Source organism: Hippopotamus amphibius, chromosome 3 (assembly GCF_030028045.1).
Source record: "Hippopotamus amphibius kiboko isolate mHipAmp2 chromosome 3, mHipAmp2.hap2, whole genome shotgun sequence".
In the NCBI taxonomy this organism is placed as follows: Eukaryota; Metazoa; Chordata; class Mammalia; order Artiodactyla; family Hippopotamidae; genus Hippopotamus; species Hippopotamus amphibius.
The window spans coordinates 3,084,841-3,098,875 of record NC_080188.1 but is presented as its reverse complement, the minus strand read 5'-3'; the positions used below and the strand labels follow the sequence as shown (position 1 = coordinate 3,098,875).

General features: G+C 43.2%; 1 protein-coding gene across 2 annotated transcripts in view; it reads left to right on the top strand.

The window, feature by feature from the left end:
• Positions 1–14,035, top strand: part of KCNIP4 (potassium voltage-gated channel interacting protein 4) — a 512,843-nt gene that overhangs the window by 290,846 nt on the left and 207,962 nt on the right. The window contains exon 1 of one of the 2 annotated variants that reach the window (XM_057726083.1): positions 5,586–5,697. The exons of the other annotated variant lie outside the window; for it this stretch is intronic. Coding sequence (XP_057582066.1) covers positions 5,586–5,697 — 112 coding nt within the window. Of the gene's footprint in view, positions 1–5,585; positions 5,698–14,035 lie in introns of those variants that run through there. 2 annotated transcript variants of the gene reach the window in all.

Here is a 14,035-nt window from a genome sequence, read left to right as displayed (position 1 = left end):
TATTATTATCCTTGATAATCGTTGAACTAAAGCCAGCCCATTGTAGTGGTAAGTGGCAGACACCTTTTATAGAGTGAGCATATGAAAAGGGTTATGACATGAGTGTCAAAGTTGCATGTTCTATTAAATTGGTGAACCCAGCAGCCCACTCAATGTAGTCCAGAAAGGCCAGGAAAAGCAAATTAAAGCAGGCAAAAAAAAAAAATCATAAATCACAGGGAACAATTATATTCTTACAAACGTTTTCTTGTTGCATTTCCAAGTAGGCTGCCAATTTATTTATATGAAGATTACATATTCCACATACTTGGATCATAAGGTGTGTGAGAACTCTTTTCAAAATACATTAGTGCACTATTGCTCGAATTCTCACAGTGGAAGGTATTCCCTTACATACAACTTATGGATTCAATGGGGCACGCAAACCAGAAGGCTGGATGTTTGATTGTTTTACGGACAACCATATAACCACATACATATTTTAAAGAAACGCATGCCAGGTACATTTACTAAGCTTTCAGAATAAGCCCTGCGACTAAGTAGAATAGCTTAAGCCCTGTCATGTTTGAGTGAAAGTTTGTCTGGAGAACATTTAGGGATCATTTCAAGTATTCAAGGAACCCCAAGATAGAGATATGTGATACACTAAGAGTGCAAGTAAGGGTTGGGGGTAGAATAGATGGCATCAGAAGGTGAATAGCTTTCATTATCTTGGTAAGAAAATCTTAAAATTAGAAGCAACACTAAGGTCGTACCAAAACCTTGTCCTCGTTACTTGCCCTATAGGGTTCCAACATGAAGAGCCCGCTTCCACAGCATTCCACGACCATTTTTCTCTCCTGCCTAAGAGGCCCCAACCTAGCCACGCCACCGTCATGAATGCTGCCCTAGTGTGCATCCATTTCCACTTCTGGGAAAGTCACTCCTCTCCTCACTTATTTTTAAAGACCCAGATTAGTTTTTCTCTTCGATGGAAACTTCTCAATGATGCCAACCACACTGATGTCTTGCTCCTCTGAACTCCTATTGACTGAGAGTAGAAAAATTTTTCTTTAGAGCTTTGTTTCTTTTTAATTTCTCAGTGTATCATCCTGATTTCTCCTGTCATTAGTAGTTCAGGAGTCATGAAATTCAAGCCAATTCTGTTTACTTCCCAAGTCCTTTGACCTTGAACAAGTCACTTATGCTCTCCACACCTCATTTTTAAACCCCTGTAAGATAAAAAGATTGGATAATTTGATCTCTAAATGATTTCTAAAAGTTCATACAAATATAAATTAATAATGTTAAATTTAAATTTGACTTCACTAGTTCTTATATGTATTTTCATTCTACCTGTATTTTTGGAGAGAAAATAGGTAGGTAGGTAAATCTATCCAGCTTTAACATTTTTTCTCAATGGATTGGTGCAAGAAAATTGAAAATCTACTCACTGGTCCTCTCTCTTCCTCAGACCAGTTAATTATTTGGCTTGGGCACACCTCCTTGAGTACATTTTAAAATTAATTTTCCTACAAGTTCCTGGCAATTCTTCAGGGCCCCTTACCAGAGCCCCAGTTAAAGAACCCTTCAACATGGCGCAGGAGGCCTGAGCCTGGAGCCGTGGTGAGTGGTGAGGTGCCTAGAATCTGGCACCCAGGATGTCTAAGTTCAAATCTCAGCTCTGCCAACTACTCTTTACAAGACCTCAGGCAAGTCACTTCACCTTCTAAAGCCTGAAGTTTCTCCTTGCAACCAAAGTAATAATATAAATCTCAGGGAATTATGAAAGAATTGAATTAGTTAATACGTGTAAAGCTTTTAGGGTAGTGCCTAACATTCATAAGTTCTCCATGAATGCTAGTGGCTGTTAGCTTGGGAGTAAATCAGACATAAATCCTGAGTGTGCCCCTTACTGAATGCGACTTTGTGGAAATAATGTAATCTCAACAACCCTTGGTTTTTATTTTTCTTTGAAATAGGGATAACAATACCTAAGTCTGGTTTGTGGTGAGATTAAATTAATTTATACATGTAAAATACATAGTATGGTGCCTGTCTTAGAGTAAGTGGGTGTGAAATGTTCGTTTATTCCTTTGGTATTCCTTTCCTATGTTGGGTATTCTTTACAACATAGAGAAAGGGGTGAGCCTGGCTACAGGGAGAGAGCGCCAGAGCATATTTTATATGATAACCTGAGCTGCGGCTAACAAATTACTGCAAATGATAGAGCCTAATCTGGAGCTGTTTTTTTGTTTTGTTTTAATAATATGCTGCCAACTATTCTTTCCCAAAATGCCTGCAGGGAAACATTCTTCTCCAGGTGTTCCCCATTTCCCTAGATTTCCAAATGAAGAATGAAACTCTTCAAGGGTGTTATTACTTTACAAAATCCTGCTCTGGGGCTGTGCATGAAAGGGCCCATTGTATTCTTTGAGAGCTAGAAGATCCTATACCTGGAGCCAACCTAAAGAGTTCTGGAAGCCACATGGCAAATGTAGCTAATGTAGATAGGGAAGTAATGGGCCTCTCAAAAGCTCAGCTAGTGGATCCACACTAGGAATGCCATTGTCCTGAGGGAAAATGCTGCCTGGAATTAACAAAATCATACCCATGGGGCTTTATGTGAATTTCAAGCACGGTTGGGGTTTGTTTCCTGGAAAATGGGATGTGGCAACTTTAAAATAGTTTGCCTAACTCTATAATTCAAAAGATCAATTTACAATTATTTGCGGAAATCTGCTGAAAGGTATAAAGGGAGAATAATAAATTTGGGCATCAGACAAAGCGATATTTGAATTCTGGCTCTATTATTTTCTAGCTGTGTGACATTGACTAAGTCACTTAACCTCTCTGTACCTTAGTTTTTTTAACTATAATATGGTATTGTGTAGGATTAAAAAATACAGTTAGAGTTTAACTGACAGTTAATTTCTGTAACTTCTTTTAACTTTTGACTTCCTATAGCTATATGTTGGCAGAAATTTCAGAGAATGGTTACTTAAAGCATTTATTTTCGCATCAACTGCTGAGAACGGCTTCCCTTCACTGGCTTGGTAATGTAACTAAAAACAACATGTTTAGATGGATAGATCGTTTGGCAAATTGATAGAAAGCTGTCCCATAAGCATATTATCCAAAATGAAAAGCACCATTTTAAGAGCCAACTTGATGACCTAAAGTTATATGTACCAGTCATATTCCTCATACCCAGAGGAGAAAAATAGCCCTGTGGGCTGGGGTGTTCAAAAAGTCTTTATGGGAAAAAGACTGGAACTAGACTTCGGATCAGGGAGGAGTAGCAGGACAGAGACTAGCAAAGTCACTTCATCCATCTAGACCCAGCAGAGCCTCTGAAGCGTTGGCACTGCTGTCATAATCCCACAGGTACCCTGTGCCGAGCAGGGAAGCACCAGGGGCTGGGCTCAGCTCTTTACGATCTGTTAACTCTCATGTCAACCACGACAAGGAGGCAGCTGCATTCCCATCTTGAATTTAGGAAACTGAGACTCAGAGATGGAGCTGTTTCCCCCAACTCACACAGCAAACAGGTGGCAGAATCAGGATATAGCCCAAGCCTGCCTACCCTGAAGCCTGTGCATGATACAATGTTTCCCATAATGATGAAAGGTACCATCCTCGCCGCTTACCTCCTCCATGAAGTCTCCTTCCTGTTCCCACCTCCCACCTTTCCCCAGGTGGAGCTGACTTTCCTTTCTCGTGCTCCCCCTGCACCCTCAAAGATATCTCCTCAAGTGCTAGAACATTTATGGGTCACATTCAATTTCATGCCTGCCTCCTCGATTGACCTGTAAGTCCCCAAAGGACAGGTTTGGACATTGTTTCCCATTTTCCCATTCACGTATCATCCATAGCTCGTAGCAGCAGCTTAATAAAGGTATAAAGCATAAATGTTAAAGAATAATTGAATGAAAGAATGAATGTTCCTTGCCTACCAAGCACTGTGCCCGCAGCTTTGGCAAGTTGACCTCTATATGTTTCTGTTTCCTCACCTGTAACATGAAGAGGACCACGGTACCTATCACGCAGAGCTACGGGGGTGAGTTAATGAGCTAATATTGATGAGCACATCGTAATGCTCAGTAAATGTTAACTCTTATTATGACCACTCTAAGTTCCCAGAGTTCCCTTTAAATGGAGAACTTTAAATAAAGCATTGAAGTATCATAATCACAACGTCACAGAATAAGAACTGTTTTCAGAGTGGTTAAGGGTCTTGCAAAATAACACACAGCAAGAAGCAGCAGAACCAGGAACTATGCCCTGGGGTCTAAGCCATCACTCATAAGCCCTTATGTTTCACAGTGAGTTCCAGGGGCTGAAAATCCCTTCATCTGCAGAATTCCAGCTGATTCTTTTCACCACCACTCTTGGTCTGGGTTCTAGCACCGAGGAGATGACTCGTGGGATGACTAAGCCAGTGTGGTTCTGACAGCCCAGAATCCGTGACCATTCCCGCAAAGCTGTCCCGGCTGCTCTGCGTGGCTTAGGATAGAATACCCCTCGGCACCTTTCAGGACTGTGCGACTCTGGCTTCCCCGAGGATGAGGGTCGCCTAGCTTCTAGTTTAAGAGCACAAACTCCAGAACCCTCTGAATCAAACTCTCCACAAACGACTGTTTTTAACACGCACCCGAGTCATTTTTATCCCCAGGGTAGTTTGTGGAACTTTGCTTCGAGACAGACTGAAGCAAGAATGTGAGGACTATAGGAGCGCTCACCCCCCAGGGGGCAGTTCCTGAACAGCTGTGTTCCTAAAAGGCGCTGCTCGGCCCCACCCTCCATCCCTGTGTGTAAATATAATGACCGAACCAGTCTCCCTAATAAAGCTCTCCATCGTGTGTCGGCGGCGGGGACAAGAACAGCCCCAGTGGAGCGGCAGGTGGGCGGCGGCTGGGATGCTCCCGCTTGGAAAAAGACACTGAATCATGGACATCTCGCTCCTGCGCTGTCTCCCTAGGAAAGCGGTCCATGGGCTCCCGCAGGGGCTTTTTTAAGGGGCTGCAGGCACCAGCCACCGACACTGCATTTTTCCTAGCATCCCGGGAGCGAGCGGGTTGAGCTGCCTCGCGGAGCAAGCAGGCTCCTGGGGAGAGCGCAGCTGCTCTGGCAGAAAGGGGACCTTCGCGAGCTTCCCAGGCAGCACACGAGCGCGCAGGCTGCTCTGCCCAGCCCGGGCTCGCGGCGTCAGCGCGCGCAGCGCCGCTGTGTCCTCCAGGGCAAGTTTCCCGGGAGGCTCCCTCCTCTCCGGGGACACAGCAAAGTCTCCGGTTCTGCAGCACATGCTTCCCGAGCAGCTCTGAAGTCCGAGCGCTCGCCGGCTGCCGCGCAGAGTCCCGAGGCCGGCGATCTGTGGCTGCGAGACCCTCGCAGGCAAATGCCAGCGTCAGCATGAGCGCCTGGTCTTCAGCCCGGGTCGGTCCTCACCCCGCGGGCCCGCTGCTTTGCTGGGTGCACCCTTGAGGGGCTGCTCACTTTCCGCCCTCGCGAGTCTTCCTTCCAAGCCAGCTATTCCTCGGAGTCTCTAATTAACTCCCTCCACTCCGAAGGGGTTCGGAGGCTGGGATGCTCTACCAGCCTGAAGGATGTTGACTCTCGAGTGGGAGTCGGAAGGACTGCAAACAGTGGGTATTGTTGTGATCATATGTGCATCTCTGAAGCTGCTTCATTTGCTGGGACTGATTGATTTTTCGGAAGGTAAAGTGTTCGCTCCCATCTGTGCCATGGGTCAGGTCTGGTTCAGAAGTGGACGCAGACGCCGCAGAAGTTCGGGAGGTTTAATAGGCCAAGTAAAAGTTTTGAAATATGCATGCTTGACGCCTAGCCCTGCAGAGTTCATTTCTGTTTACCCAGATATTTGACATTGGAAAGGAAGGGATATTGTGCTGTGATCTTTATATTTGAAACGTATTTGAGTTTAGGGGGATATTATGGGTTAAATATATTCCCAAGGTGGGGAGTCAGGATTGTCTGTTATGGGGTGATAATACAGGCTGCTGTTTTGGTTGTCAAGTTTCGCGTTGGCTACCACGCCTTAATGTCATTAGTTGTTCCATCCTCTGGAGGAGTACCCTGATTTGCCAGGGAAACAGGTGCCTGCCTCATTAGGTACGAGGTGCGGGGGTGGAGCTGGGTTATTGATTATGACATAAAATGGGTACGCTTTTGATTTAAAATTGAGTTAATGAATGCTTAGCAATGTGCTTTGAACACTTAATTTGCAAAAGTGTTTCATTTCCATTTCCCAACGAGCCACTTTGCTCCCTTGTCTCGAGTGGGAAGCCATATAAGCACAGGACAGCATTGCTGCTACCAAGAAATGCTTCATCTGTCTCATATAGATGTCACTACCCAAATCAATTCTACTCGTCAAGGATTGGGGAATAAAAGAAAGTTGATTAACTTTAATTTCATAGTTTATATATATATATATATATACTTCTATATATATAGTTCTATATATAATATATATACCATTTTTCTACTGACTAACATGCTTTGAATTATTTAAACCCTACTCATTTGATGTCAATTCTATATCCAAGCTCTTCTTTCTCCTCAAGTGAAAGAATGGAGTTCCTAAGGGTGTGATCTTTTACTGCCGAGTTACTTATGTATGTCCACGTCTCACATTGTGCATAACGGGGAAGAGGAGGAACATGCTTAAGCCTTCCCATGCTTCTACTCTTCCTCACTAAGTTAAGGAGCTAAGACCTGATAGCTAAGATGACATCATCCCAAACTACATCCGGTATACAGTTGTTTCTGTTAATATGTGAATGATGGTTAACATATCTTATCTTCAGAAAGTCCTTCTTTCTACAAGTGGGTTCATTGGTTCTACTGTTTAGACCAACATAAGAACATAAGAAATTCTCAGGCAATTTTCAGGTCTCCTGTTAAGAATTCTCAGTCTGTGACAAGTTCTGCTCAGGTGCACGTAAGCATAATATGTAATGGGATTAAATAAAGCCTCAGAAAATAGTTTCTGCTTCTTCTCATATTACACAGTCATTTTATTTCACTGTGGGAGTAATTTTATTTAACCTTACTTTTTTCCTGGAAGGGAAACAAGACAGAAACAAACTTTTCCAAGTGCTACACAACAATCTTGCATTATTTTGAGGTTTCTGCCTCAATGCACTAGTGGTGACTTAACGAAATACAGATAACATCATTTCAATTTTCTATGACTGGAATAATTTGCTTCTGTTTCATTCCTTCTCCATATTAGTTTTTTGTTCTCTGGACTCCGAGGAGCCATAGCCCACAATTTAGCGCACTGTACTCAGGATGGCTTGGTTTCAGAACTAGATGAAGTGGGCTCTAAGGAAAGCCATCTTGGAGGTATTCGAGGAAGTCAACTTTCACAGCTCTATAGGATAGCACGCAGTTCTGTTCTTGCCAGTGTTGGTAACGTAGACATTTAAAGTCAAAAGTCCCAAGTTTACAAAAGCCCCCTGCGAATAACTCAGCTTTTATTATTTAAGTTCTGCTTTATGTCACTTAAAGATTTTCAGATAAGCTTTCCGATTTGAGTTCCAACAATACAAAAAGTAGAATTGTAAATCTAACTCCCCCAAATAGAATCACAGAATTTCGAGCCAGTCTGAAACATCTTTCTTGGGACAGGTGTCCGTATTCGTAGCCCAATAATAACCTCCAGGTCTACGTGAATCTTTATTTCTATGCACACACGTACGTAACGATGACGTGCCTACACGTTCCAGATAGTATGTAACATGTGCAGTAAGCTGGGCAGACTTTGGATGCAATACGTAAGCCTTCGCTGTGCGATAACAAAGATACCGGTTACCACCATACGTGTGGTATATTTCCCTGACAAGTAGGAAAAAAGTTGGGGGAAAAAAATCTCTTTTGTTCTGAAGTATATGTTAAAAAAGACCGATCTAGTCCAACTGTCTCAGTTTACAGAGGCGACAACTGCAACCCAGAGAGGTTAGCGGATTTATCACAAGGCAACACTCCCTGGGAGCAGAGATAGCACCGGATCCAAGGACTGCTACATCCTATACAGTGCTTTTCCCCCTGCAACACGCTTTGCACTTCTTTCTCCTTCCTGATACTGGGAAAGCGAGTTAACAAAAACATCGGAGGGAATTTTCCTGAATTCCTGAATCTTGACCTGAACTGTCCACTACCACCCAATGAGAAATCTGAGGGAGATGCATTCATAGGAAATACGATTATACAATAGCTACACAATTTCTACACACTTTCCCAAGCCCAGTGTAGGACCCAAACATGGCATGTACGCAAGCTAAACCAGACGACTGACCTTATCATACGTTAGAGGCAGGATTAGAACAAAAGTAAGGCGAATGGTTTCCCAAGCCCCTTTCCCTCTAAGATCTGCACTAAATTTTGACCGTCTATGACATATCCCATGTCCATAAACAGCTAGTCCAAGTGGAATCCAACAATGAGACCCAATGAGATCATAAGAATTCTAGCCCAGACCTCCTATGTTTTCTCAGATTGTGACACTGTCAAGCAGAAATAAAACTTTTTGATCACCAGTCAAGTGGATGTGTAAGAAAAAAAGCATTCACAGAGCAAGCCACAAAATATGAGATGAGGATGAAGTCCTTCATCCTTTCTACCTGCAAATGATAAAAAGGCCAAAAGGGCTTTCCCACTGTAGATCGTTAAACATTTCACTGAGAGTGCACTACTTAGAAAATACAGCCCAGAAAAAGCCCAGAGAATGAGCCATTCTTTTTGGTGGAGAAGTAAAGACGACGCCCAGAGCAGATAGTGAGCTTCTTGTAGGCGACATCTCTAGACGCTGCTCATCGATTAACTTAGAAAGTAGTTCTGAGTCTATATGAATGAAAGCTTCTGTATTAGTGTCAAGATAAAGCAGTGTTACTGTATTATCATCTACGATGGCTAGTGGGAAGTAGCCAGCAGGAGGAAAGGGTAAAGAGAAACATTTCTGCTTTCACTTAAATTAGATTCTGATTTCAAAAAAGCCCTATTTTTTTTTAATTATTTATTTATTTATTGGCTGTGTTGGGTCTTCGTTGCTGCACACGGTTTTTCTCTAGTTGCAGCGAGCTGGGGCTAACTCTTTGTTGTGGTGAGCAGGCTTCTCCTTGCCGTGGCTTCTCTTGTTGCGGAGCATGGGCTCTAGGCGCGTGGGCTTTAGTAGTTGCAGCACGTGGGCTCAATAGTTGTGGCTCACAGGCTCTAAAGCACAGGCTCAATTGTTGTGGTACATGGGCTTAGTTGCTTCGTGGCATGTGGGATCTTCCTGGAGCAGGGATCGAACCCGTGTGCCCCGCATTGGCAGGCAGATTCTTGACCACTGCACCATCGAGGAAGCCCAAAAAAGCCCTATTTTAAAAAATAATTCCCTTTCAGTTGAAACTCAAGGTTTAGGGAGCAAAAGCGCTTTGTAAAGAGGATTAAAATGACTAATGGGATTTTAATATCATGACTTGAGGTTTTACACATATCCTCTCAGCAATAAAGGGAAGGAGGAAGAACACTCACAAGGTTAATCTCGTCATCTCAGCGTGGGCATGTGATATAGGGCTTACTGGATTCCAAATGTGGGCAGGGTCCTCTCTTAGGCATTGACCAGATGGTGGAAGGGGCACCATGGACACTGAAGGAGTGAACCCCCCGCGCCCGTTCTAGAAAGGGAAAGTAATTAGCCACTGAGACGGGAGAAATAAGCGTTGGGCACAAGCCCAGGAAACGGCCCGTAGAGGCACAAATGGAGTGGAACATTCTGGAACGGGCTCAAGGGAAGGCTTCACGAAGGAAGAAACAGTCGTACAGGACTTAGCAGTGTGAGAAGGAGTTCCCAGATGGAAGAATGGGGAGATAACATTCCAGCTGAGAAAAGAGCTTGAATTGTGACCCTGAGCACTGCCTGAGAGTGGCTTTCCTGGAGAAGAGCAGCGGCTTGTAGCACGCGGGCATCAGAAGGTTGAAATGAGATGTGTCTGAAGGGGTCCACGGGGCTGAGTTCTGAGAGGGCTCTTATTCTCTCTCTGGTGAAGAACCATTTGCTCAGCGTCTTGGGCTCTGGGGAGATAGCGAGGGACACGGCACAGGAGTGTTCCAGGTGGGTCCACCTGGGGTAGGGGAAGATGGCTCAGTGGTGAGAGTGGCGGCAGAGGTACCAGTTGCGCTTTTGGAACAATTCAGGTGGGAGACAAGGGCAAAAATCCACAGAGGGCCCTCCTCAATAAAATATTCAATGTGAACTGTCAATTTCCAGTTTTTTCAGACACTGATGTTTAATATAATATCCTTGACCTGCACTTGTTCTGAAATGGCGTAATTGTTTTTTATTTCAGGGCAACGTTGTTTGGCTTCAAATGTATTTCTTATGAGAAAAGAAAGAAATCTGGGGCACACAGAGGCTGTAGATACCAATATAGTAGTTTCATTTATGGTGGGAATTTAAACTTTTTGAAAGATATATCTGACATCTTGCAAGGTCTTCAATTATTCTGAATATTTTATTTTGGAAAATTTTACACAGAGTGTGTAGAGAAGAGTATAATGAACTTTGATGTACCCATCAGCCAACTTCAATAATTACCAATACTTTGTGTGTCAGCAATGGCTTACATCTGCAGATGTTTCTCATCTGTCTACAATATGCCAGGCACTCTGCTAGACCCAGGATACAAGGATGTATTAAAGGTGGTTGCTACCCTAAAGGAACTCTCAGTTGTATAAGGGGGTGTGGAATATGAACAAAGGAAATGGGATACATTATGGTAGCGAAATCAGTACAACTGAGTCCAAGATAGAGATAAAGAATGGAAAGTAATTAAGCCCAAGTGGAAGAGATAGAAGTGATCAGAGATGACTCCCCAGAGGAGGTGACTTCCAAGCTGGGCTTTTAATGGGTGAAGAGAAGTTATCAAATCAGTATGCCAGACAGGTGCTTGCACAAGTTCTACATGGAGGGTACCAGGTGAAGTAATCCCAACCTAGGGACAACGTATAAAACGTGGAATTCCTGGAACAAAAACAGAAAACATGTAAGGGGGAATTGACATAGTTTTATTCCCTCTCCTTGATTATATTATTAACCTTGCTGTTCAGCACAGTGCTGGATATGTAGAACATACTAAAAAAAAAATGATGGCCTGAGAGTAATTTACTCCCATACAGTACTAGTGCCAGTGCACTTCTACTTGTGCTTCATGATTGAGAGCCTCTAGTGCCTCTTTCAACTTTCCAAAGTAGCTTGGAAACTGTTGATTACGATTTTTTTACTCTTTTTTTTTTTCTGCTAGAAAGATTTCACATCAAAATTACCCTGCAAAGCAGAGAAACCCACACACCAAAAACATCTGTTCATTAGAACCTTATGGCCCTGGAAAATAATTTCAAATGAGGCATCCAGCAGAGAGCTGAAAAAGCCCAGCTTAGATGGACTTTGATTTGGCTGGGAAAGTAGCCCTTTCAATCCCATACCTGGGTGTGGGGCGGGGGGCGGGGGGGGGCACATCTTGGATTTCTGAGGGAAATTGAACAAATATCTACTAAGCACCTGCTGCGTGAAGGGGGATAAAGGACATGGGGCATTTTACTGTCCTTAGGAGGTTTTCAAATTAAAGACCAAACAGCTCATGAATAACTAACCCAAGATTAAAAAGTGTCTGGTGGGAGGGAGCACGGCTTTTAACACAAAGAGAAGAGCCATCTCTTCCAGTTGGAAAATCTCAGGGAAGACTGCGCAAAGATGGTGGCCCTTGAAATCTGATGAGTTGACGGATCAAAAGACTTTAAAAAGTAAAGACTGGAAGCTAAAAATAGGAATTTAAACTGTCATTTAAAAGAAAAAAGGCAGCTTCCTGAAGTCATTATTTATAATCAGGTGGATTCTAAAAAGCCCATTAATCCACTTAGAATATAATCAATCCACATCAGTGTCTGCCCTGAACCTGGCAATGTGCTCGGTTCGGATTGGTTTGAGGACTATTATTGCTCTAGTTTTGCTTACTTTGGGAACCCATTTCCCACTCCAGCCTGGGGCAGAGAGCTGGAATCCTAGTGAGGAGGGATGAGGGTGGAGGACTGGAACATCGCGATGACTTCTAGCCAAAGAGCACCAGGAACACACCTGTGGCTGAACAATCTGGCTCCCTTACTTTTTGCAGAAAGGGAGAACACACACCACGGAAAACTGTGCGGCATCTTGGTAACAGAGAATTAGAACGGTTTTGTGGGATTGGAGCTTGCGTTAGGGAATTACAATTTAGGAAGCAGGGTTTTATTCTGGGTTGGATGAAGTCAAGAAGCCAGGGTAATTGGCTTACACACAAGTAGTAAAAACTAGACAGAGGCTAAAGCTGTAATTGGCAAAAAAGCAAGCTACATTAGCTAGGATGGTGGATATTGGGTTATTTTTGTGGCTTAAACAAAGTTCATGTTTTTCCTCTTCTCAGCTATGATTACAGAGTGATCTTGTTTTTTTCTTGATCAGTCATAGGTATAGAATGGTCGTGTCTGATGTTGACACTCTGTAGCCTTGTTGATATTCAGTACGAGAATGCCAAAGCCTAATGCCAATGCCAAAGTGACAAACCAGGGCAGCTCCCTCCGGGTCTCTCACACATGACAAGGGAGAGGGCAGAGGAAAGTGAGGGCAAGTGAAGCTCTAAGTTTCAATCCTCATTCAGTAACTTTGAACGAATTGCTTAACCTTCCTGAGCTCAAGTGCCTTCTATAAACTGAGCTAATAAGCCCGACCTTCCAGGATCATTGTAGGGACTACAAACACGTAAGTGAAATATCTAGCTCAGTGCTCGGGATACAAGTAGAAGCCAATAAATGCCTCTCTTGTAATTATGATAGGATAACATGTTCCTTGAGTTGTATCAGTGGCTTTCAAACTGTACGCGTATCAGAATCACCTAGAGGATATGTTAGAGTTTCAGGTTCCGTAGATCGAGGTTAGCGTCTGAGAACCTGCATTTCCAAGGATCTCTCACTCTAGGCTGATGCAGCTTGTCCAGGGCCTCGTTTGAGAACCACTGAGTTAGGCGATACATCTGAAAGGCCACACCCACGATGTCTGCGACGATTTCTTCACCGAGTTCTTTGGCACCTGCTGAGCTCTATTCTGGAACAGTTGTTGGTCAACTTGTCGTACAGCATTTTAAACTTTGTGGGTCATGCAGACTGTGATAACTACTCAACTTTGTTGTTGTAGCACAAAAGGCATAAAAATGAATGGATGTGGCTGTCTTCCAAGAACACTGAATCTGAATTTCATACAATTTGCACGTGTCACAAAATATCTTTATTTTTTAACCATTGTAAATGTGGAAAGACACAGCTGAAAGATCCAAAACAGGTAGCAGGCTGGATTTGACCTTTCACTGTAATTTGCCAACGCCTATACTAGAGTCGGCAATAAAGGAACCCATTGAGAAGAGGTCTCAGGATGGTGAGATGTTGTCTTTTGGAAACGTATCTGGATTTTTTTGTGCCCTTAGTCTCGTTGAGTGGATGGGGGTGGGTTGATGGAATTCTCTGCCAAATTAGCAAGTGATTTGAATTAGGATCTATGTGTTTAGGCAATGTCTTCCCTTCCCCTAAATTCATAATTTCTAGGCCAGTTTAGAGGGGTTTTATGTAAATTAAGCCATCTACATGATGGTTTTACACAGTGAGCCAATGCTGGGGCTAGACAATGAGGGTCCCCCCATCTTACTGAGTTTTGTTTAGGTTTCATTGCTTCTTGGACAAGGAGGCATTATGCTTTTCTCATTGAGTTTATAAACCCTTATCCTGTGGGTTTGTTAAAGACACATTTCAACTCTTCAAAGTAAACTGATCCTCCGACTGTTGTATTACATTGAGTCTTATGGGTCGAGGACAAATACATCGAATCCACAGGTGTTTTCAAAAAGTAAAATCACCTTAAGTCTGAATTCTCTTGAAAATGAAAAATATATAAATAGTGGGTAATTTCATGTTCTTTGAAGTGAGACCGACCTGAAGTCAGTTCACAGCTCAGCTTTCAACTGTCCAC